Genomic DNA, 23958 nt, shown 5'->3' on the forward strand with positions numbered 1-23958 from the left:
GAGGGGAAAGGTGAGACTTGGTCGTGGTGTGGTGAAGAAAGGAGCGGGCAGGGGGCGGTACAACATTTGATGGGTTGGGAAGAGGGGAAGGTGTGATGAAAGGAAAGGAGGAGCATGTTTGTGGTGTTGAGAAGTGTACCGATTGAGAGAGAGAGAGAGACATCTGTTCGGTTAGAATGGAGCCCACAGATGGTAGAACATCACAAACTGTGGGACAACAGAGGAGGAGCTGATAACGAAGCAGAGGACAGTGAAGAGGTGCTAAGAGAGGAAATAGGATGAGGGGCAAGATGGAAGGGGTAAGGAGAGGGGATAACAGGTGGGGTGTTAGGAGAAGGTAGTTTTAACGAGGTGGGGTGGATTGGCACTGAAGTTGGAAAAAAAGGACGATTGATGGAACACGAACATACATTGCAAACTGAGGTTTAAATTTTTTTCAAGTCAGAGATGCGATTAAAGACATTATGTGACGGATGCAATAAAGGAGAATTAAGAGAATGGAGAAAAGAAACGTTGAAACAGTTGGACTTTTTTGACATGGGATGAAGGAAAGGTCGAATTAAAAACAGTCTTTTGAAGAAGAGTAGTGAATTATGACACAATACCAAGAACCACACGTGTGAAAGAGTAAGTTGGAACATTTTAAGAGACGTTAAAAAAAAATGTTATGTAAGATGAGGTAAAGGAAAGGTTGAAGAATAAAAACGTGAAGGTTTATGGTGAATGTGGGTTGGCGAAAATGAAGAGAAGCCGTTTCAGAGAGGAAGATTTTTGAAGGTTTAAAAAAACAACAAACAATGTGGCTGCTGGACCACGTGAATGATGACATCAATTTTTTTTTTTCTGTGGACCAATTTATATCTAGATGACCCTCAAAAATTGTCATACTGATTGGATGTAGTGTTCTATGTCTGCAATTATGGTGTCATAATGAAGGCACCTATGACATTATAAACCAGAGAGTTGGTGTCAAAGCCACCCAATGCTCGCCCGTTTATACATTTATCGTTTTTAAAAGACTCGTCTAATAATATTTTTTATAAAGCATTGCAGTAAAGTCCGATCCAAATAATTTTAAAGCAATATATGTATTTGTAATCAGTAAAAAATAGTGTGGTAGATAAAAACATTAGATAGGAAATAACTTGCACCAAAAACTTTAACATTTTCATGCTCACGCTCACGCCGGGGGTATCGCTATAGCTCTCTGTTCTTCGAACAGGGCGAGCTAAAAATCACTTATTCTCCATGTGCCAAGTTTCAATTTTTTCCTTGGTGCAGTTTCGGAAATACAGAGGTCCAAAGTTTTTCCTTTTTTCCAAAATGGCTGCCACACCACATGACCTGTGACATCATAATTATCATTAGGTCTGTGCAGACAAACAAACAAAAAATAACAGACAAATGGACCCAAATGCAATACCCTCTCCTCTGGCGAGGGTAAAAATGCAAAAGGATGTAGGGATGTTACCACTAAAAGCATGTAAACAAGGGAGGGATGGTCACAAGTAATTATGTGAAACATCCCTACATCTTTCTTTGAGTAATGGTTGTCCCTAGAAAAGACAAAGTTATATCACTCACACACACACACACACACACACACACACACACACACACACACACACACACACACACACACACACACACACACACACACACACACACACACACACACACACACACACACACACACACACACACACACACACACACACACACACACACACACACACACACACACAGTCTTTTCTTGGGACAACCATGATTCAGAGAAAGATGTAGGGATGGTTTCACATGATCATTTCTTGTGACCATCCCTACCATGTTTGTATACTTTTTGGAGTAACATCTCTACATCCTTTTGCATTAAAAAAATGTTTTTATTTCTTGTTCTCTACTTTTTAAAATAAATATATAAAGATGTTCTACTACTGATTTACAAAGGTTGTAGTACAAACTTTAGAGACATACTTATCTTGTAATGGTACTGTACATACTTTATAGACAATCTAACATTCTAAATAGTACATACTTTCTGACACCAGGTCAGGTATGGGAGCATGTGCCAGAACAGCGCGTCGCTGCGTCCACTTTCCGCCGGTACTCCACGGGCCTCCGTCTGGCCATCCCCCAGGCAGATGCCAGGCCCGTCCCCACCTCCTTGAGATGATGGTCAACCTGCTGCAACCACGAGGCACGTGGTCAGCCCACTAGCCTCCTCCACTCATGAGACTCCCTCGCTGAGAGAATATGGTGAGCAGGATCAGCGTCAGGAAAACGAGCCACATGTCCATACAGCCGCAACTGACGCTCACGGACTATGCAGGTAACAAATCTCATCCGAGTCTCTCTCAGCAACCGCTCGTTGGACACAAAATCCGACCAGCGAAAGCCAAGGATTCTCCGAAGAGACCTGGTACCAAAGGAATTAAGTCTCCGTCTCAGATCCTTGGTCAGAGTCCAAGTCTCGCATCCATAGAGCAAGACTGGAAGTACCAAGGACCTGAAGACTCGGACTTTCGTCCTCCCGCACAGGTACCGGCAACGCCACACCCCATGATCCAGTGAATCCATGACTCCCCAGGCCCGACCCAGACATCTATTGACCTCTGACTCACAGCCAGCAGAGACATGAATATCACTGCCAAGGTAAGTGAATCTCTCCACGACCTCGATACCGACATCCCAATAATATTCCACTGTTAGCCACACCCATGTAGGTCTGGTTGGTTCTTGGGCAAATGTGTCCAGTGGCCCACCCCCATCAGGCTGATTGACAGTCGTAGTCCCACCCATGTCTCTGGTCCACTCTTATTCCTTTGCAAAGGAATGCAGTTTTGCGTACTTTTCATCGAATCCTTTCAAGCTTTTAAAATTATGACAGCAAAGGATGCTGCAATAAGTAAAACTCTGTCAGATGGTACCAGTCATTGTCATTGAGAAAGGCAGATCAAAAATATGCTGTCTGAAGATTATTATTATTATTATTATTATTATTATGACTAGAAACACCCGCTGAATGCACGCCGAGACTGAACTACTTTTATATTATTGATGAACGATAAGAAGATCTTCCGGTTCTGACCGATCTCGAGATTTTTGCTTTTTTTTTTAATTACTTTTGCCATGGTCTGGCGTCCTGAAAAGTATCCCTGCCGAGACAATCAGCTGAACAGGCCAGGTAGGCTCTCATATGTAGCCTAAGCGACTTTTTAGTGAAGCTATTCCAACTTTAATTTGGACTAGAGTAAGATGGCCCAAAAATGTTTGCGCTATCGTGTACCGTTTTAGCTGTATTTCAGGAACATACATACATACATACATACATACAAACATACATACATACATCCATACAAGATGAGAGTTTTAGTAATATATAGATATAGCAGGTGGGACCGACATTTTTTTCCATGCCATCCATACATAGAAGTGCAGGCACACTCTCTTATATTTCATTTTGTCAACTTACACTAAGTTGGGGTCGGTGGTATTTTGTGTATGCCCTTCAACATCTCCTTTCTAATGTATAAAGTCCCATCTCCTTCAGTCGCTCTTCACAGTTTAGTCTAGCCCTGGACTCAACGTAGTCGCTCTATGCTGAACCTTTTCTCGAAGTGCGTAAATACACTTCAAAAACTCAGTCAAAGTCCATCTGATTGTTACAAAACGAATATTTTATTTGCAAACGGTGCAATGAATACCACAACTTACCAAACGTTTAATTGTATCGCAAATTGGAACTTTTTCTACCATGATGTGGTCCCACGGGATCATACCATCGGCTTGTGCAGAGCAGCATGATGGAAAAGCCGCAAAATAAGCCGGAAAAAAGTCAAACGTCACAATGAAATAAACAATATATGAACACATTTACAAACTCACCCACAGAGTGCTGCATATACAAATTCTACACTAAAGTGTGTACACAGCTATGAGTAGTTAAGGCATCATGTTTGCATTTTCACCCACATTGATAAAACCGTTTTATTGGCTATTTGTATGTTTTAGATTTTTACTATTGCAGGAAAACGTGTAAACTTCCCATTTATACAAATAAACTAATAAGTGCAAGAGAATGGGAATGATATGAACTATTTTGAAAAAGAAACTTATATAAACTTTCATTTAAGAAACCGTTTACTAAACATTCTAAACTCACGAAAATGCACAACCAACAGGGATTCAGAGAATGTGCTTCTTGTGTTTGTGCTGTTAGCGCAATTAAAGAAAGAACATTAGGAACATCAGGATTCGATTTTAGCAATTACACACATCATACAAAGTACACGAAACAACAGTGTACAAAGCACAGATTGAGGTGAAATGACAAAATGAAGGTGAAGTGAACCTTGTTCGACATCGTGAGTGTGTTGTGTGTCCCAATAGGCAGAACGGAGTCATGGAGGTGTAATCGGGCAATGACAATTAAAGACTAATGATGTGACCAAGATGGTGAACTCGCTGCACTGCAGCCAATCACACGAAGAGCACGTCTGTAATCACAAACTGGGCCAGCAGGGTGGCCTAGAGGTATGCAGACTTGCCTGGGTCGGCCAGTCTGGCTTCGAATGTTGGCCCAGGACCAAACTACTATCCTGGTATCTCAGGCAGGATGAGGCATCTATGTGCGTGCCGTCCCTCTGATGGACGTAAGATTGGGCGTCCCGTCTGCCGGAAGTAGTTGGTGAATGATAAAGATCCCACGGTGTCCTTTACAAAGAGTAGGCAAACAAATTCCTGTCCTGACAGAGCACTTACTTACATCAGCAGCATAGCCGCACCCTTAGCCAATGATGATACTCGCAACCATGTGCTGCATACGAAAGAAGAATAACAAAATCTTCCCCGCTTGCACCACCCTAGTATCCAAGGTGAATGGGGCACGAGATGACGACATCACCAAAGGTTATTTTTAACCTGGAAAACCCCAAAACACCAAAGGCACCGGAGGGATAAAACCCCAAAAGTGTGCTGTAAAAGATTGTGGCCCAGGAATCAGTTTGATGGATACCTATTACCTTGTATCAAAACACAAGTGCACAACCTTGCCAATAAGTTCCAGGAAGTCTGAAACTCCCCATCACAATCATATCACCACACACATCCAGGAATTTCCACTTCAACCACTCCATCAAGTTGTATTTTCCTCAGTGGTTTCCTTCGTTAAACTAAAGTACAAAGTCTGTAATTTACCATTAGATGGTTTATATCATATCCACGTGAGGATATTTTTGATTATGAAGTAATATAAACGTTCAAAAAGATGGGAAATATTTGTTGTTCAGAGCTGTGCTTCATATGCCACTGGTTTTATTGATATACAATGGTGAGAAAAAGTTTGTGAACCCTTTAGAATTATTTGTATTTCTACATAATTTGACCTAAAATGTGATCAGATTTTCATTTAAAGTCCAAATAATAGATAACGGGAACCTGATTAAACAAATAGCACACACAAAAAAATCTAGTTTTTCATTTAGCCAATTGACTGATATGAGTAAAATGATCCAACATTCAATTTCTTTGTCAGAAAAAGTATGTGAATCGCTGACATTCTCCTGTAGAATTTGCTGGCACAATCCAGAATTCATGGTTTTTTCAATGACGGCAAGCCGTCTGGGTCCTGAGACAGCAAGCAGCCCCAAACCATGATACTCCCACCACCATGCTTCACGGTTGGGATGAGGTTCTTATGTTGGAATGTAGTGTTTGGTTTTCGCCAAACAACGTTTCTCATTTAAACCAAAAAGTTCAACTTTCCAACAGCCTTCTGGATCATCCAAATGTTTTTTTGAGACGGTCTTTTGAGCAAACTCGAGATGGGCAGCAATGTTCTTCTCGGAGAGCAATGGTTTCCTCCTTGCTAACCCCCCATGCACACCATTCTTGTTCAGTGTTTTCCTAATGGTGGACTCATGAACACTGACATGAGCCAATGCAAGAGAGGCCTGCAGATCATTAGATGTTTCCCTGGGGTTCTTTGTCACATCCTGGATTATTGTATGCTTTGCTCTTGGAGTGATTTTAGTTGGACAACCGCTCCTGGAAAGCTTCCAGGAAAAGCATAACAATGGTGTTGAATTGTTATGCTCCTGGAAAGCATAACAATGGTTTTGAATTTTCTCCATTTATACACTATCTGCCTGACAGTGGATTGATGGAGCCCAAAATCTTTCGAAATGTTTTTGTAACCCTTTCCAGACTGATGACCATCGACAACTCTTTTTCTGAGGTCCTCAAAATCTCTTTTGATCGGGACATGACACGCTTCCACAAACCTGTGGAAGGTTCACATACTTTTTCTAACAAAGAAATTGAATGTTGGATCATTTTGCTGAATAAATAAATGAAAAAGTGGATTTTTTTTGTTCCTTATTGAATCAGGTTCTCTTTATCTATTATGAGTACTTAGATGAAGATCTGATCACATTTTAGTTCAAATTTATGCAGAAATACAGAAAATTCGAAAGGGTTCACAAACTTTTTCTCACCACTGTAATACTTTGTTGTTGCAGATAGCCGAGAGAAGTCAGCCAGCCAGTCGCTAAATTGTGGAGTGTGCAAGATCACCATAAAAAAGGAATGAGCAAACAAGACATGGAGAGAAGCAACGGTCGATGACTGAAAAGGCATCACACATCAAGGTCGAGAGATTGAAATACTTCATAATGTGCAACCAGCAACAAAGAGAACAACTTCTGCAGGCCATGAACTCTTGACAAGACGATACTTTCATGAGACTCCCAATGGGTGACTAAGTCATCGAAGTGACAGAGAAATGTGGACTCTGATTGCAGTTTTCAGCCAGCCTGGATGTACAGTCATGGCTAAAAATACTTGCACCCTTTGCACTTTTTTCAAATAACTCAAAATTTTCTCAAAAAATAAGTTGAAATTGACATAAGTATTTGGTCTCCACAATTCTTTATTTAACTGCTAATATTACAGAACCTTTGTTTATGATTCAGAACTTAATATATCCATTTAAATCAGGAAATAAAAATAAATGACATTGACAAAATTATTGACACCCAAGACTTAGTATTTGGAAGCACAGCCTTTGGACAAAAGAAGCACTTCCTATAGCCATGAATGAGCTTCCTACACACCTCTCTACTGGCAGTTTGTACCACACTTCTTGTGCAAACTGCTCCAGTTCTCCTCGATTTGAAGGGTGCTTTCTCCCAACTGCTGTTTTCAGATCTCCCCACAGGCGTTCAATGGGATTTAGATCGGGACTCATTACTGGCCACTTCAGAACAGTCCAGCGTTTTGTCTTGAACCATTACTGGCTGTTTTTTGAAGTGTGTTTGGCGTCATTGTAGTGCTGTAAAGACCCATGACCTTCGACGGAGACCCAGCTTTGTGACACTGGGTTGAACATTACTCTCCAAAATGCCTTGGCAATCTCCTGATTTCATGATGCCATGCACACATTCAAGGCACCCAGTGCCAGAAGTAGCACAGCAACCCCAAAACATCACTGAACCTCCTCCATGTTTGACTGTAGGGAAGGTGTTATTTTCTATGGAGGCTTCATTTTGTTTTTTGTAAAAATAGAGATGATGTGCTTGACCAAAAAGCTCTAATTTGGTCTCATCTATCTGTCATTATGACATTCTCCCAGAATGATTTTGGTTTGTTCAGGTGTGTTTTGGCAAACTCAATTCAGGATTTCTTATGTCTCTCTCTCAGAAGTGGGGTCCTCTTCGGTCTCCTACCATAGAACCCCCTTTCATTGAGTTGGCGATGGAAGGTGTTAGTTGAAACTGTCGTACCTTGTATATGAAGGTCAGCTTGAATCTGTTTGGCAATTGATCGATGTGCTTTCTCCACCATTCAAACAATTTTTCACTGCAACCTTCAGTGAAGTTTCCTCTTGCGGCTATGTCCAGGGAGGTTGGTTACAGTGCCATGGGCCTTAAACTTCCTGATATCATTACATCCGGTGGACACAGGAACATCAAGGTCTTTGGAGATGGACTTGTAGCCTTGAGATTGTCACGGAGTATGCAGGCAACAAATCTCATTTGAGTCTCTCCCAGCAACCGCTCATTGGACAAAAAGTCCGACCAGGAACAGCCAACGATTCTCCGAAGAGACCTGGTAACAATGGAATGCGGTCTCCATCTCAGATTCCTGGTCAGAGTCCAAGTCTCACATCCGTAGAGCAAGACTGGAAGCACCAAGGACCTGAAGACTCAGACTTTTGTCATCCTGCCTAGATACCGACAGCGCTACACCCCATGATCCAGTGAATCCATGACTCCCCAAACCCGACCCAGACATCAGTTGACCTCTGGCTCACTGCCAAGGTAAGTGAATCTCCCCGTGACTTCACCATCCTTAGCAGAAACAGGTACAGACAGAAAACAGCATCCAAGATGTCATTGAAAGCCTGCATCTTAGTTTTGACCCAGGCAACCCGTAATCCCAGTGGCTCCGACTCCTCCTTCAGCACCTCGAGAGCCCCCAAAAGGATCTACAGTCTCCGCAAAGATGACTGCATCATCTGCGAAATCAAGGTCAGAGATCTTGACATTCCCAAACGACACGCCGCAGCTTTATCTTTCCGACATACTCCCCAGAATCCAGTCCATACAACCATTGAAAAGTGTGGAAGCCAGAACACACCCTTGATGAACTCCAGTAACAACTGGAAATAGGTCAGAGATGGTATTACCACATCTCACAGAACTTAGTTCCAGAGTATAGTTCATATATCAGATTGATCAGCTTTGGAGGCACCCCACAAAGACTAAGAATCCTCTAGAGGGCATCCCGATTCACCAAATGGAATGCTTTGCAGAGATCAACATAAGCTGCAAGCAGCCCCTGCCAAAACTCTCATCTACATTCGGTGAGGACCCAAAAGGCAAGGATACATCAATCGTTGACCTTTTTGGTGTAAAACCTGACTGCTTTGGGTGCTGGTGCTCAAGTAGATGATGGCAAACCCTATCAAGAATTATCTGAGCAAAGACCTTGCCCGGCACTGAGAGCAGCGTCACCCCTCGGTAGTTGTTGCAGTCCTGGTGATCACCCTTCCCTTTCAAGAGAGGGACAACAAGGCTCCTCTTGTAGTCAGTTGGGATGATGCCTGTGTTCCAGGAGTAGCAGAAAACTGCATGCAACGACATGAATGCAGCATTTCCACTTGCCTTGAAAAGTTCAGCATGGATGCCACAGATCCCAGGAGCTTAACCCAATTTCTAAAATTTCACCACAGCCTGTTTCTCCACAAACGAAGGTGGATCACAGTTGATTGGAGGGTCAGCAAAAGGGATAGTAACACCCCTGACATCCAACTCAACAGCTGGTGGATCAGCTTGGTGCAGCCGCTCAAAGTAACCGGCCCAGCAGGCCCTCACTTCGGACTCCTCTGTCAAGAGCCCTCCACCCTCCGCTCTAACTGCAGTACACCAAGGGACGGGCTTGGAGGAACACAATGTGCAAATTCCCCTGTAAGCAGGACAAGAATCACTTGACCACAGGTGATGCTCTACCCGCTCACAGATTCCTCGCACATAGGCTTCCTTGTCCACCCTCAGCACACGTACAGTTTTACACCTCAACTCCCTGAACAGCTCAGCTCTGCCACTAAGCCTAGCTCTGTGACTCTGGTCAATGGTATTCAGTGTCCCTTGAAAGACAAAATTCTTCTTCGCCCTTTGGTGATTGCAAGATATCCACTGGCAACATCAAACCACCCTAAGTCCATGACTTGTTCCAGACCACCCTAAATCCATGAACCAGCCACCCTCAGTCCATGACTTCTAGCAAAGTCAAGGAACTTAGTGCTATTCTGGTTCACAGTTCCAAACCGATGGAGACAAACACATGTCTCATAACCATCCCCATCAGTTCCAGTCGATGCATTGAATTCCCCCAAGACTAGAAGTGTATCTCGTCTGGGGCACTGATCAACCACAGACTCGAGTGTGGCATAGAATGCGTCCTTCATGGTGAGATCACTCGCCTCAGTCAAAGCATATACAGAGACCAGGGAAATGACACCCAAAGGGTGATGAATCCTTAGTGCCATAATACGCTCGTTGACCGGTGTTCCCTCAATTATCATTGGAGTCAGCTTCTTGGACACAATTACAGAAACTTCTTGGGCATGGTAACCATCCGAGCGACCAGACCAATAGTTGGGGTACCCACCCGCCATGATCTCACCACTATCTGGTCTCCGAACCTCAGAGAGTGCCGCCATAGCGATGTACAAACGCTTGAGCTCAGATGATAATAGAGACAGGTGATCATCCTCTCTTAGGGATAGGACATTCCAGGCACCCACGCAAAGGCACTGCCTCAGGTTAACCCAAGGAGACCGCTGTCTGGTAGACGACACCTCAGCACCACTGTGACACACACTACCGCAATCTGACCCAGATTGCGGTCGTGTGTGTCGGTACACACAGTAACACAAAACAGCATAATGACTCCTTTTCTCCATTCAAACTGGCTGAATGAGTGATGTTTATATTGCAGGCACATGCAACTCACCGCAGGTGAGTTCAATTCCAAAGTAAAGGAGAATCACCTGCTTGAAATGTAATAATTTCGAACAATTTCTAAAAGGTGGCAATAATATTGTCCAGGCCATTTTAGGATTTGTGTGTGGAATAAGCTAAGATTTTGTAATTTTTTCAGCTTTTTTTGTTTTGTTCCACTGCAAACCAAAGAAATACATTCGTGGATAGCAGCAGATTTTTTACTTTCAACAATTTTCTGGAACCAGTGATACATTATTTGATAAAAAAGCAAGCGTGTTAAAACTTTTGGCCACGACTGTAGCTCCTCTGCTGAAGTCTACCATGTAATACCTGTTGCATGACGCCATCGTTTGATGAAAGTACTGCATGTGTTATCTGTGATAAAAGGTGGCTGTAAGGCAAAGAGACAACTGATGAGGTTTCAACACAGTTCAGTCAAAGGTGGGGGGGGGGGGGTGGGTGGAGACTTTCTAAGTCAAACGTCAAACTTTTTCAAAGTCAAACTTTCTAAGACCAGTTGATGAAGGACCCGACATGGCTATCACATACCATGCATCTGGTGGTAGGTCACGTACTGGGAGGTCAGCTACACAGACTTTCTGAAGTTGCTTACACTTAACTTTGTGAGCAGAGGAAACATTCATTAAAGTCTTGCAGTTACTTGATCAATGAGGCCAGTAAAGGAACATTCTTTTGGAGCTAGGGACTAAAAGTGCAGACACATACCAATCTAGTAGTCTACAATTTAAAATACAGCAGCAATTTGTTAAGCGAGTTTACATTTGTAGCCAAATCAGCGAAGCTGCCTTCACCTGTGCATCTGCTGTTCCTCTTGTTTGTGTGCTACGAAAGACAGAGACTATTTCAAGCAGCGTAAAAGAGAAAGGAGACACAAGCCGTCAACCAAGACATTTTGCTTCCACTGACAAGATGGTCCCCAATTGCCTTTCCAATTCCACTGCTATGCTGATCTGTGATTATAAGGTGGTTAAACCTTTGAAAGAAAAGTCTGAAGGAGTGGAAATAGATCAGTCAACAAAGGAGAAGGCACTTTATGTGTCACAATAAGTACTGCAACATGCATCTGGTGTACCTCATCCATTGGATATTGCAACTTCCTACCACCTGTACAATCAAGCACAAAGCGAGTTGCATATCACACTAAACAACAGACTAGGTCACGTGATAAACTACACTAGTCTACAGTACAAGCTCACTTGTCGATATGCAACCATCATGCAGTAGGAGTGAGAGGACAAGGTGTATGTTGCAGAAAACACATGTTGTAATAGCAAGACAGACACCTCACATCTCTGCGATGGATAATCTGGACTAGGGTATGAAAACACGAGAAGATTGGAGTTTAAATGCCATAACCACAAGTCATTGAAAACTGCATCTGCCGACAAAGTCCTCAGCTCCTGTGCGGAGGAAAAGGTCACCCGTTGCATTAGATGTCGATGCCAGGAATCTGTGGAGAAGCCGACAATTGCCGAGGCATTGTCAGGCATGGACTCTGATAAGGATGATAAGTGAATGTTTGGATAGTGCGGTAATCGTGGTTTTGTGAAGGTGTACTTGTGTGACAATTTGTCAGAATTGGGAAAATTTTCCATGGAAATGTGGAGTAACATTGTAATGATTGTGGAAAATGTGCGTTTCAGTGATCCGGTAGTTCTCCAAAGGGGCCTACAGACATGCAATAGCTCGTGGGTAAGGTCACGCACCTGCTTTTTAAAATTTACACAAGTGATTTCCGGTCCACAATCCTTTACAGCACACCTTTTGAGTTTTACACCAAAATTGGATCTTGGCTCCCTGGATAAAATACACATCATTATCATGTTCATTTTTGTACGATCAAGGCAAAGGGAGAAGGGCGGATGACAGATTGTCGAAACGAAGGAAATCAAATGAAAAAAATCAAATATCCTCTCTAATACTGCATTGAGTGTTCACATAATTCTTGAGCCAGAGTAGCAGAGCATGTTAAACTGCAAAATTACAAGTTTAAAGTTCTCTTATCTCAAAGCTATCATGTTTAACAAATCCCCAATGAAGATGGTAAACGTTAAGTTACAAATTAAACTGTAACTTCAGCGGTAGACCTAAATTAACCTATCATTGGAATCGTCTGCCGATGCAGGCCTTGGCAAACTCTAGTATTCCTCTCCCTGAGATTAACCTTGTATACTTGCAGACGTTATTGCGATTTCAAAGATGCGTCGCTCCCCTTCCCTCCTCCACCAACGGTTAATGTCCAGACATGTCCACAATGCATTCCCCAATGCCAAAATCAAGGGCAGATTTAAATTACTAGCACAAGCCATTTGTTGCAAAAGTGGAAATATGCTCCCAATTTGGATGAAAGTAGGATGGAAATACCCCCAATGCTTGGATTAGTTGAACCCACAACAACTGGGTAAAATGATCACATGATTCGGGAGGGTCTAACAATGCACAGCGGAGTAACACGTACGATGAATATATTAACAGTGTTGTGAATTTTACATTTTAAAATTGTGTTCACAAATTAATTTGCTTTGGACTTTATACCAGTATAGTGTTGGTAGAATATTCAAATAGGTATTTTAATAACTTAGTCAAAAGTTAGAGTGGAATGAAATCAGAAAGGCTATAACACTGAATAGAAGTCGAGATCAAACGTCCCCCAAAAAATAGTTAACAAAAGAACAAAGACGAGAGATAACTTGTGTGCAGTTTTGTAGGAAACTCCCCCTTAAAGACGAGCTGAACCAGGCCCAACGATTTCAGCACATATCTTTATTCGGTGTTAAGATAGTCTACCATAATGCCAAGGTCTTTGCCAACAGTTACAAAGTGCAAGCTTCCCCTCCTTGGGAGGGAACTCCAAATCATATTCTTTCACAATCAGGGAACTGTCGAACCTAAAGCTTGTGGAGCAAGACCATCGGGTCTGTGCTGGTATACTGCGGCCTTTTGAGGTGCGACAACTATTAGCTTTTTGGACAGACAAAAATCCATCGCACCAACTGAAGCTTTTCCTGAGCTGAAGTCATCTCTCCCAAAAGTGTCGATTCCCTCACCCTTCTCACCCTCCGTACCGATTATTCTGCCTGCACTCAACAGCTCATATCGCGGTTCGTTACAGGCCACAGGCTTCAACTATTTCACCTGCCAAATGAACAAGAAAACGCGACAGCAAAACTGGGTGGAAGTACACGAGGAACCTGACCTTCACAACACAGTGCGATAACAACGTTAAAAAAAATCAATTGGGAATTACAGTCACTTCCTTACCTGTAAAAGATTGATAGTCACTTTTCTGGAAGGGGCTGGAATGTAGGGAACAAGGAAATTAGAGGAAATGGGTGACTGTGAGCAAAAGGTGAAGTCGATGTCCTTGTGGTACAATATGGACACAAAGTAGAGTACAAGCTCTAAACAAGCATGAGAATCAAAAATATAAACCCAGTAACTAATAAACTCGCTACACCCAAACACCACAACCTTTTAATATAAATATTTAGAAATGGTTGCAGCAATTTGATGAGATGCTATAAAAATCGATGTGCCACAAATAGTGGCTTTTTACAAATGAACGTGAATGCTCAAATGATGTAAAAACTTTCCCATCAAAGACGTTCAAAACACGTGTGTGGAAGTTCATCTAAAGTGGTTCACAAGCTGTTACTAAAAATGCTTGAACCCTAAAGTTCAACTCGACGCACGCGTATCAACAACGAAAACTTTTTTTCTGAAGAAGAGAACTGCAAAACACCAACACTGTACATTGAAAAAGCAGGAAGGGGAAGGAGGAAGCATAGAAATCAAAGGAGGAGGGTGTGGAATAAGACAGTTGATAGATTGGAGAAACAGACTCAGATAGATCGAGAGAGGGGAGAGAGAGAGAGAGAGAGAGAGAGAGAGAGAGAGAGAGAGAGAGAGAGAGAGAGAGAGAGAGAGAGAGAGAGAGAGAGAGAGAGAGAGAGAGAGAGAGAGAGAGAGAGAGAGAGAGAGCGCTCAGCCTTGCATGACCTCGGTGCCAGAGAGGCCCGTGGTCTCAGCAGTACTCGTCAATGTCACGAGGCCGGCTGCGGCCAAAATGTCATTCATGTCGGCTACTTTAGCATCGGCAACAGGCGCGTCATCTGTGCCTCCAGACACCACCAGTCCCAACGTGGTCTTCTTGTTGAGATGGGTTTTCTGATGTTTACTCAGGTGGTCACTTCTCATGAAGCGCTTTCCACACTCGGGGCAGCCGAACCGCTTTTCACCTGCATAGACAGCATGCAAAACCCCATTGTAAAGAATTGAACAAACAGACAATTGACAGTCATTAAAAACATCATCTGTAAGAAAAGGTGGTGAGCAGGAAGAAGAAGATAATGATGAGTAAAAGAGACGACGACGCAAGATAGCGGAGATGTGCAAACTTGAATGGAGGGAGGAATGCGATTGGACAGACACAGGGATGCGATTCCACAGATGCCTCAACATAAACGTACTTCTGGAACTCTTCACACACTTCCTGTTGAAATTGAAAGCAGAACGCATTTCATCGAATAAGAATGCAACTATCGAGGATGCTTCTTTGCGGCGGATGTACTCCCCAATGGAAGTCGGGGCCACATTTCCCACATTTCCCTGCTGCCCCCATATTCGGCAGGACAGAGTGGCCATGGTCAGAGCACCGATCGGTTCCTATGGACCGGCCCACTCCCTCTTGTCTCTCTGTCTGTCTGTCTTTCTCTCTCATGGCCCTGACTTCACGAAGGCGGGGGTACACAATTTTGGGTGCGAGGGATCTCTGGGTCATTTCTGGGAGATCGATCAGTTGTCTCCATGCCATGGACCAGTTGAGAAAACTGACCTGTCTGGGGCTATACAACAACCAATAAGAATTAACACAAAATAACTGCACATTGTACGAGTATTTTGGGTAGGATGACAAATATACATGTACATCTACTCAACAGGTGGACTGAGCGTGTCGCTTGTGCTGCAGTGATGATGTACCGATTGTCTCTAAAATGTCCTTGTAATTTATACAAATATATGTGCACTTATGTTTCCTAATAACCTCCGCCACCAAAGATGGACGGAGGTTATGTTTTCACCTCCGTCTTTGTCTGCTTGTCTTTTTGTCTGTGAGCAGGATATCTCAAAATGTTGTGGACAGATTCAAACAAAATTTGGTCAACAAGTTTGGTGGGTGACAAAGACGGATTGATTCGATTTTGGTCAAGATCTGGATCCGGATACTTGAATTCTTCAAGTGATTATTCACCATTGAGAGATAGGTCCAAAAACAATATGTAACACGATATCTAAAAAAATTATGGACGGATTAAAATTAAACTTAGTGGACATGGTGGGTGTGTGACAAGAACAAGCCGATTAAATTTTGGTTCAGATGCGGATCCAGATTCGGCCTATAACTGGGATACAAAACAAACTGTTCAACCTGGCGAAGGTATGCACTCTAATGAGCTCTACTCTAATGAGAACTAGAAGGTTCTAGCTTCCTTACGCAACATGTGATATTATAAAAAGCTGCACCACAAGCTTGATCTCTGTTTAAATAAAAAAAATTCTAACCTTCTGTTTCTGGCTTCTCGCCAGACCTAATTGGCTTTTCCAAACACATGTCTAATAGCAGGTTTAATTTGAGCCCCCTTCTGAACTGTTGCGTTAATTACTGTCCTCGAGCATACTCTAACGTTTTCTTTTATTCGTTATTTGCAACTTGTTTGGGCTAGCAGGATGTCCTAAAGGGATGCACACTTTCTTCTAAGTTGTCTAGCCTGGGTTTGAATGCTGACCCAACGATAATCTGTCGGTGTTTCACATGCAGAGCGATTCATTAACGTGCGTGCTGCCCCTCGGATGGATGTTGAACCCGTGTCCCGTCTGCTGGCATTGGTTGGTGGATGTTAAAGATCCCATGGTGTCCGTTGCGAAGAGTAATCGCCAGCATCTTCGACAAATTGCAAATTCCTGCCATAACTACTGTCGTGAGAGGGATGGCAAACCACCCAGCACGACTATTGCCAAGAAACTGATTCGGCAGCACCGACGCTTTGTCATGGAGTTTGGTACATTGGATCGGAACTTGAATAAATTTTTCAGTTTGGCCTCGTGTGTTCCAAAAGTTTCATTCCTTGTTTTCTATCCTTCTCCTTCACCCCGTCCCCCCCCAAAAAAAATCTCTTTTAAACCTTCTAGTTGCCCTTTGTATTCGTCCTTGTAACTAACATATGTCATTTACCTCCTTTTATGTTCTGTTCTTATTGGTTCCTGTTCCACGTGGTGTGGGTCTTCCTCCCCATATCCATTCCCGCACGGTACACACCTTCCTCCCTCTATTCCTCTCTTACTCACGATGAATAAAGTAATTAAAACCAGAGAGTTGGTGTCAAAGCCACCCAATGTTTGCCTGTTTATACATTTATCGTTTTTAAAAGACTCGTCTAATAATATTTTTTTATAAAGCATTGCAGTGAAGTCTGATACAAATAATTTTAAAGCAATATATGTATTTGTATATTATAATCAGTAAACTAGTACACATATTAAATGAATGGCAAGCGTCTAGTAGAAACAGGCGAGCATTGGGTGGCTTTGACACCATCTTAGGTTGAAATAAAAAAAAATTAAAATCATTTGTTAATTTCAACTTCACTACACCAATAGTATACCCCAAAGGAACCTCCATGCCAAATATCAGCATCCTAGTACACATATTAAATGAATGGCAAGCTTCTAAAAAATAACTTGCACCAAAAACTTTAACGTTGATGTGCTACAAAAAAGTTAAGTTCAAAACAGGTCAAAAATTTAAAACATTTGAAATTATTTTTTAATTTCAACTTCACTACATCAATAATGTACCCAAAGGAACCTCCAGGCCAAATATCAGCATCCTAGTACACATATTAAATGAATGGCAAGCTTCTAAATAACTTGCACCAAAAACTTTAACGTTGATGTGCTACAAAAAAGTTAAGTTCAAAACAGGTCAAAAATTTAAAACATTTGAAATTTTTTTTAATTTCAACTTCACTACATCAATAATGTACCCAAAAGGAACCTCCAGGCCAAATATCAGCATCCTCGTACACATATTAAATGAATGGCAAGCTTCTAAATAACTTGCACCAAAAACTTTAACGTTGATGTACTACAAAAAAGTTAAGTTCAAAACAGGTCAAAAATTTAAAACATTTGAAATTATTTTTTAATTTCAACTTCACTACATCAATAATGTACCCCAAAGGAACCTCCAGGCCAAATATCAGCATCCTAGTACACATATTAAATGAATGGCAAGCTTCAAAATAACTTGCACCAAAAACTTTAACATTTTCACGCTCACGCTGACGCTCACGCTCATGCCGGGGGTATCGCTATAGCTCTCTGTTCTTCGAACAAGCGAGCTAAAAATGCGTTTATATTTTTTCAAAAAATGCTACAAATTACTTGTGAAAAGCTTTCCGTCATCCTCCCGTCAATCCCAAGTTACTGATTCCTTATTTAATTCCTCCTGCTTCTCTGTACAATTATAGATACGAGCAAAGAACCTGCCCTTATGGACAGGTTAATACCCTCATTTTTATGATTACCTCTGTCCACGTTCATTTTTTTACCCCCTAAAAATATTCTGTGCACCCCACGAGTATACACAGCAGTTTTCAACTCATTCTGTCCAGCGGTTTATGAATGCATAGAAGTCAAACAAACAAACAACAACAAAAAATGATGTGCATAACGCAGTATTGTAAAATCCAAATAAACAATTCACTTCCAGGATTTGATTGGTGAACCAATTCAGTGACCCAACATGCTAATTATATTGAACCTTGCAGAGTTCCCAGTCTCCAGGTGGGTGGAGAGTGCACATTACTTGCTGAAAAAGTATAGTCCGTGTATTGCAAGAAGACTCTGAAAGATGTGTTTGTTGTGGTGTGCTGGAATACATCCGAGGATGCACGTTCCATTGTTCCTGGTCGCCAACTCTACCCAGTCTCTGAAACACCTGGAAGTGGCCTTGGTCGAAAAACTGAGCAACATCCATCCTACAGTGATTTAATCTGGATCATCTTGTTTGCTCAAAGATGTGCACAAGCTTGTTTTTGGGTCACTGGTGGTCACACATCAACATTGCCATTGTAAACTAGTCTGTGATCATTTATAGATTGGTGTTGCTGCCAACTTGCACAAATTTCAGACAGCCATGTTGTTTTTGCATAGCAACTTGGCTTTGGCTTCCACTGACATCACATTTGTTCATGAAGTGTACAGATCCATGTGCTGTTCCTCTTCAACCAGATTATGAACTCGTTTAAATGAACTATAAAATCAATAAAAGCCTCCCACTTATCGTTCATCAATTTTTTTGTGAGGTGTACAATTAGATTATGACCTCCGCCATGGAACTAAATGGTTGGAGGTCATGGTTTCACCCCTTATTGTGTCTGTGAGCAGGATATCTCAAGTTATAGATAAATTTGGACGAAACTTTCGTGGACAGGTTGGGTGTGTGACAAGGAAGAATTGATTAGATTTTGGTGAAGATCTGGATCCAGATCCGGATAACTTCAATTTTAAAAGTGATTCTTCACCATTGAGAGATACAATATATAGCTTCACCAAAAAACGATATGTAGCATGATATTTCAAAAGTTGTGGATGGGTGATGACAAAATTTGGTGGATGAGTTGAGCAGGTGACAAGAATAAGCCAATTAGAGCTGTGACAAGAACGAATGTGCCGGTTGCAGATCCGGCCTTTCAGCGGGATACAAAATGTAAACTGTTCAGCGTGGCATAGGTATGCGCTCTACCGAGTGCCGGTCTAGTTGTACAAAGGATTTAGCCAACTGGAAACGCAAGATGGCTACCATTTTCAAGATGGCCACCAATTCTACAAACATCCATCATCAATACAGGAATGCAAAAATGAGTCTAATTTGAAAGCTACCATCCCAGTATGTTTGGTTTGACCATGCTCTATCTATACTGTGGCCCTTATTCCAGCCTATTTTTGAGAATATATATGAGGCGCCACGAGGAGGAGTGATGTAAGGGCCACATCGGCCATTTTGGAGTTAATGCCATATAGCACTATTTTAACCCTTCCCCTATCATCCGAGCCTATCATCATCATATCATTAAAAAATGTCGCTTACATCACTCCTCCTCGCCGGGCCTTATATGCATAGCACAGTCATAGTAATGCATAACCATGACTCCAGTCGTCATCATTTGAAACAATCTCACTTTCGTTCCTCGCCAATAACGTCAATAGAAAGCAAGGATGAGTCGGTGCAACTGACACCATTGACGAGACGTATTTCTGAGAAATGTGCATCTGAGAAGCATTTTTTAGTAAAAGTTGGGAACATGACTTTTTAACATAATTAAGGTATGCTGAATTCGACTAGCCCTGTTCCCAAGCAGAATTTTGAGTTTTTGACCATCTAATTAGCATAAATAAAATGGCTGCCAAATTGACAATTTTGGGCACTTTCTTGGGACAGGCACTACTATACCATTTAAATAAATGCACATTGTTCACATGTACGCATCTTAGAAATGTCCCTTGAGCAATAGATCAAAGCTACAGGCTGATAAAATTCGTAACATGCCAAAAATCTATTATTATGCTAATTAGCTACCGGCTAAGCGCATGTCAGTGGCCGTTTCAAAAATGTAAATAAATGAAGTTTGTTCCATTGCCTTCTCACTGCATTTTCCTTAAAGTGTAAGTCTAACTGAGTTCAGAACAAAAAACCGTATAGCTTAATTACATATATATATATATATATATATATATATATATATATATATATATATCGAAATATGATACTTTGAAGAAGGGGTACCAATTCTGATGGTTTTGCGAGTTTTCAATGAAATGAACTAATTTTTTTTCTTTTTTGGCAAAATAAGTGAAGGTCATAGTATGTAACTTATTCTAGCAACTAATCTAATAATCAAAATACCAATTTCTGGGATTATTAAGAAATAATACATACCGATTTTTTTATTACTGCTCTATTCAGTGACTGTCAGATGCTGAAAAGCACTAAAAGAGAGATTTATCGAACAAATTCTTGGACGTAAATTTTCAATTCAATCAATCCTGTGAGTAACAAAAAGATCTCTAAATTCTCCAAAACTGTTTTAACTGCCTTCGGAATTAATAAAATATTTTTTAAATACCTGGAAAAATATTTTAAAATCTTTTTAAGAAAATTTATTTTTTTATCAAATTCAAAAAAGTGTGACGTGCAGTCGGACAAAAATGCAAAATTACTCTAAACCAAAGCCATGCATGTTTTCAATATTTTTTATACTATTATATCTATATCACTGTGCCCCATTTGTAAATACATTTTAGTGAAAATAATCTGATGTACAGAAGAATAAAAGCATTTTTTTAAAAAACGTGACGTGCAGTCGGACATTTGGGTTGGAAAGTTCGGTCAAGCCGCTGTAATTAAGTATCCACCCGGATCATCTCAATTTTTTTAACATTGATTAAATTATTGGTAATAAGTTGAATAATTTAAGACACGTAAATAAGAGTTATTGATAAACTAGTCATTTTGTTAGGGATTTCATAGTCCCAGGCTCTAAAAGGGCAATAAAACAAGAAAAAATAAAAATATGCCAGAATGTGCATATATCATGCGAATCCACCACTGACCGACACAAATGCTGATTTTCTCATACGGTGGGTGACAACCTTTTGATTAGATGAGAAATTTCATATAGAATGTTTTACATGTTGTATTTTTACATGGTCTAATACATGTCATATTTTAAGGTGAAACAAGAAAAGAAGGCCAATACTGGGCATGTATATTCAATAAAAATCCTGTAGATTCAGTAATATACATCATAGATGTATATTATTTATGAACCTACATATGAACCTAGATATTTTATATATAGGTTCTAACGTGATAACATGAACCTATATATTTTAAGGTCCTATGGAACACTGTCTGTGCAATGAACCAAATTTCATGACCAGTAGTAGTCTTTGTGACTTTCAAAAATGCCACTCAAGTCAGGGTATGCCCTAAAATAGGGGTGGTAACCACTTACATGTGCTTAGCCTACCGCCATTACCAAAAAAATCTATTTTCTGCTGTAACTTTGTTACTATGCATGCAAAGCTGACAAATGAGATATCTAGACCTACGTTTTAAGGGTCAAGAAAAATGATTAAGACATATTTGAAACATTTTAATTAATGTTTACATGGTTACCGATGTTCATTAATAAAATATAGAAGTTAAAGTTGCTCGTCTGTAATCATAAAAACTAAACAAAGTTCTATCATGATGCTACGTGAACAAATTTCAGTCAGCATAAACAGTTTTCAGGAATGCCGAACATCTTTTCGGCAAATCACATTGTATTCATGCAAGGAGTCTGATCATCAATCTGATGCTGGCTTGCACACATTGATGTGCATCGTAATCCTGAATTCTGTCATGTGCAGCATCGAGTCTTGCATTATTTCCGACATGCACAGGCTACCATCTCAAGGCAACTGTCTGGAATGGGACTCAATGCCAACAGTATGGGTTGCAGTCCTGATTCCCCAAGTCTCCATCCCATTTCCAAGGGCACAGGGAGCTCAGGTGTGGGGCAGTGGGAATTTCTCCATATCATCGCTTGATAGTGTACTCTCATCAAATGGAAAAGGAGTGCATCACTTGTTGGGGCCATGGTTTCTGGTTTCCCGTCTTGGAGAACAATAAATGCCGTGCTGCATCAACAGAGTCTGTCGTGTGCACATTGTGTATTCTGCAGACAAAGGTTTCTGAAGATTTGATGGTTTCCTCTGTGAGTTCACAAATGCCCAAGTTCTTCAGCAATTCATGGTGCTCTTCGAAGACCTTCCATGATGATCGTTTGGTGTGATAGGCGATGTAGGAGGTGGTGTCACACCCAGTCAATGCATGATATGCTAGCAAGGATGCTGCTGAGCCTCTTGGTAGTTTGTTGAAAACTGCATCAATGGGTACATACCACCGTTTCTTAGATGTGCCCGACATCATCCAGAGATGCTCGCATTGCATAAGTCGAAAGTGGCATACCAGAAGCAGGAGAACATCAGTGTCCCTGGAAGACACAACAACTGTATTAAACTGGCTGTGGACGGCATGCAGCACCAATCTTGTGTCCGCTTCTTCATGTGTGGATTTCAGGTGTCAAATCAGTTGTACCTTTTGATGACTTGACCTTGAGTTCCTCTCTAAATCCCCCGGCAACTACTATTTCTTTATCCATTGGCACATGTGAACACAGTTCCTCAGACAAGAAATGTGCTAGATCTGCTTTATTATCAGCTAGTGACAGAAAATTTGACCAGTTCTTTGGAAGAGGTACATCACGACCTTCCACAAGCCGTCTGATTGGCCGTGCTGCTTTACTGCGCCACGTTCTGGTTGTACCCTTGATTGTTTCTTCTCTGTATCTGTCGAATACAATATCAATTCTTTGATATTTGGAACCTGCTTTCAGCACAGTTTTCACGTACGTGTCGGCCAGATCTCCAAAGGTTACAGCATCATCAGGCTTTCCAAGAGCTACTACCAATGCTTGTCCATCAATGATAAGGCAAGTTGTCCAACGTGTCATGAATTTGAATTGTCTCAGGACAGGCTATGTCTTCTGTTATCACGTAAGCAAGAAACGACTTGTTTCCAGTGCGTACCATTCATTTCGGCAAGGGTTACAGGGACTGGAAGAAGCTCATGTTTGAGTACAGATGGCAAATGAGCTGGCCGACCCGCCTCATAGTCAGTAATTAGACGTCGGAGGACATTTCTGTCTGTCTTCAGAACAATTTTCTTGTCTTTGTCCTTTGTGTGCTTTACCACTTCGTATAAAGTGGCAAATGTTGGGCGTTATTCCAACGCAGATGGTCATGGATTGAAACATGTGGCTTATCACATTGCTCAGCCACGATCAACCTGTCCTGAACAAATTTCTTGACTTCTTCTTGTCCAAGCTCCTTGGCACGTAGTAGTGATTCTTGAATTGACTCTGTTGCTAGGTCTTTCGTAACAAGGTTTTGCAACGTACCTGGATGTGATACAGATGAGAACACACTGAATCCCTGGAAAGTGGAAAGTAAAGAATTCTCGTCATCATTGTTTCTCGTTTGTCTTGATTTGGTTGCTTCGTTGTGAAGGTCTGTACTCCCATGGTGGAGACTGTACATTCCATGGGTTTGTTCTGCAATGTGAGATCTCAGGTTAAAGGAGAGTGTCCACCTACACAGAGCTGCTGATATCTTGGTGATTCCAATGATACCACTTCCATTCTTGCCTGTGCCATTTATCCATTCCATGGCCTGGTCAGGATCTACTTGGCTGAACTTGTGAGCAGATCTCTTGACTATAAAATTGCCTCTTTGGAACTCTGTTAAAACAGGTTATGGAAGC

The 23958-nt window shown here is 41.4% G+C and overlaps 1 protein-coding gene across 4 annotated transcripts in view; it reads right to left on the minus strand.

Moving 5' to 3' along the window:
* Positions 1-3656: 3656 nt before the first annotated feature.
* LOC147030253 (uncharacterized) overlaps positions 3657-23958 on the minus strand; it is a 90073-nt gene continuing 69771 nt past the window's right edge. For 3 of the 4 annotated variants that reach the window (XM_085874123.1, XM_085874121.1, XM_085874124.1), the window contains one exon: positions 3657-14764. In XM_085874123.1, the coding sequence (XP_085730249.1) occupies positions 14511-14764 (254 nt within the window). In that variant the 3' untranslated portion in view covers positions 3657-14510. The remainder of the gene's footprint in view (positions 14765-23958) is intronic. The other variant, XR_015056280.1, reaches the window with a different exon arrangement.

The sequence above is a fragment of the Eptatretus burgeri genome, chromosome 3, assembly GCF_056783735.1.
Source record: "Eptatretus burgeri isolate ZD-2024b chromosome 3, Ebu_testis_v1, whole genome shotgun sequence".
Classification (NCBI taxonomy): Eukaryota; Metazoa; Chordata; class Myxini; order Myxiniformes; family Myxinidae; genus Eptatretus; species Eptatretus burgeri.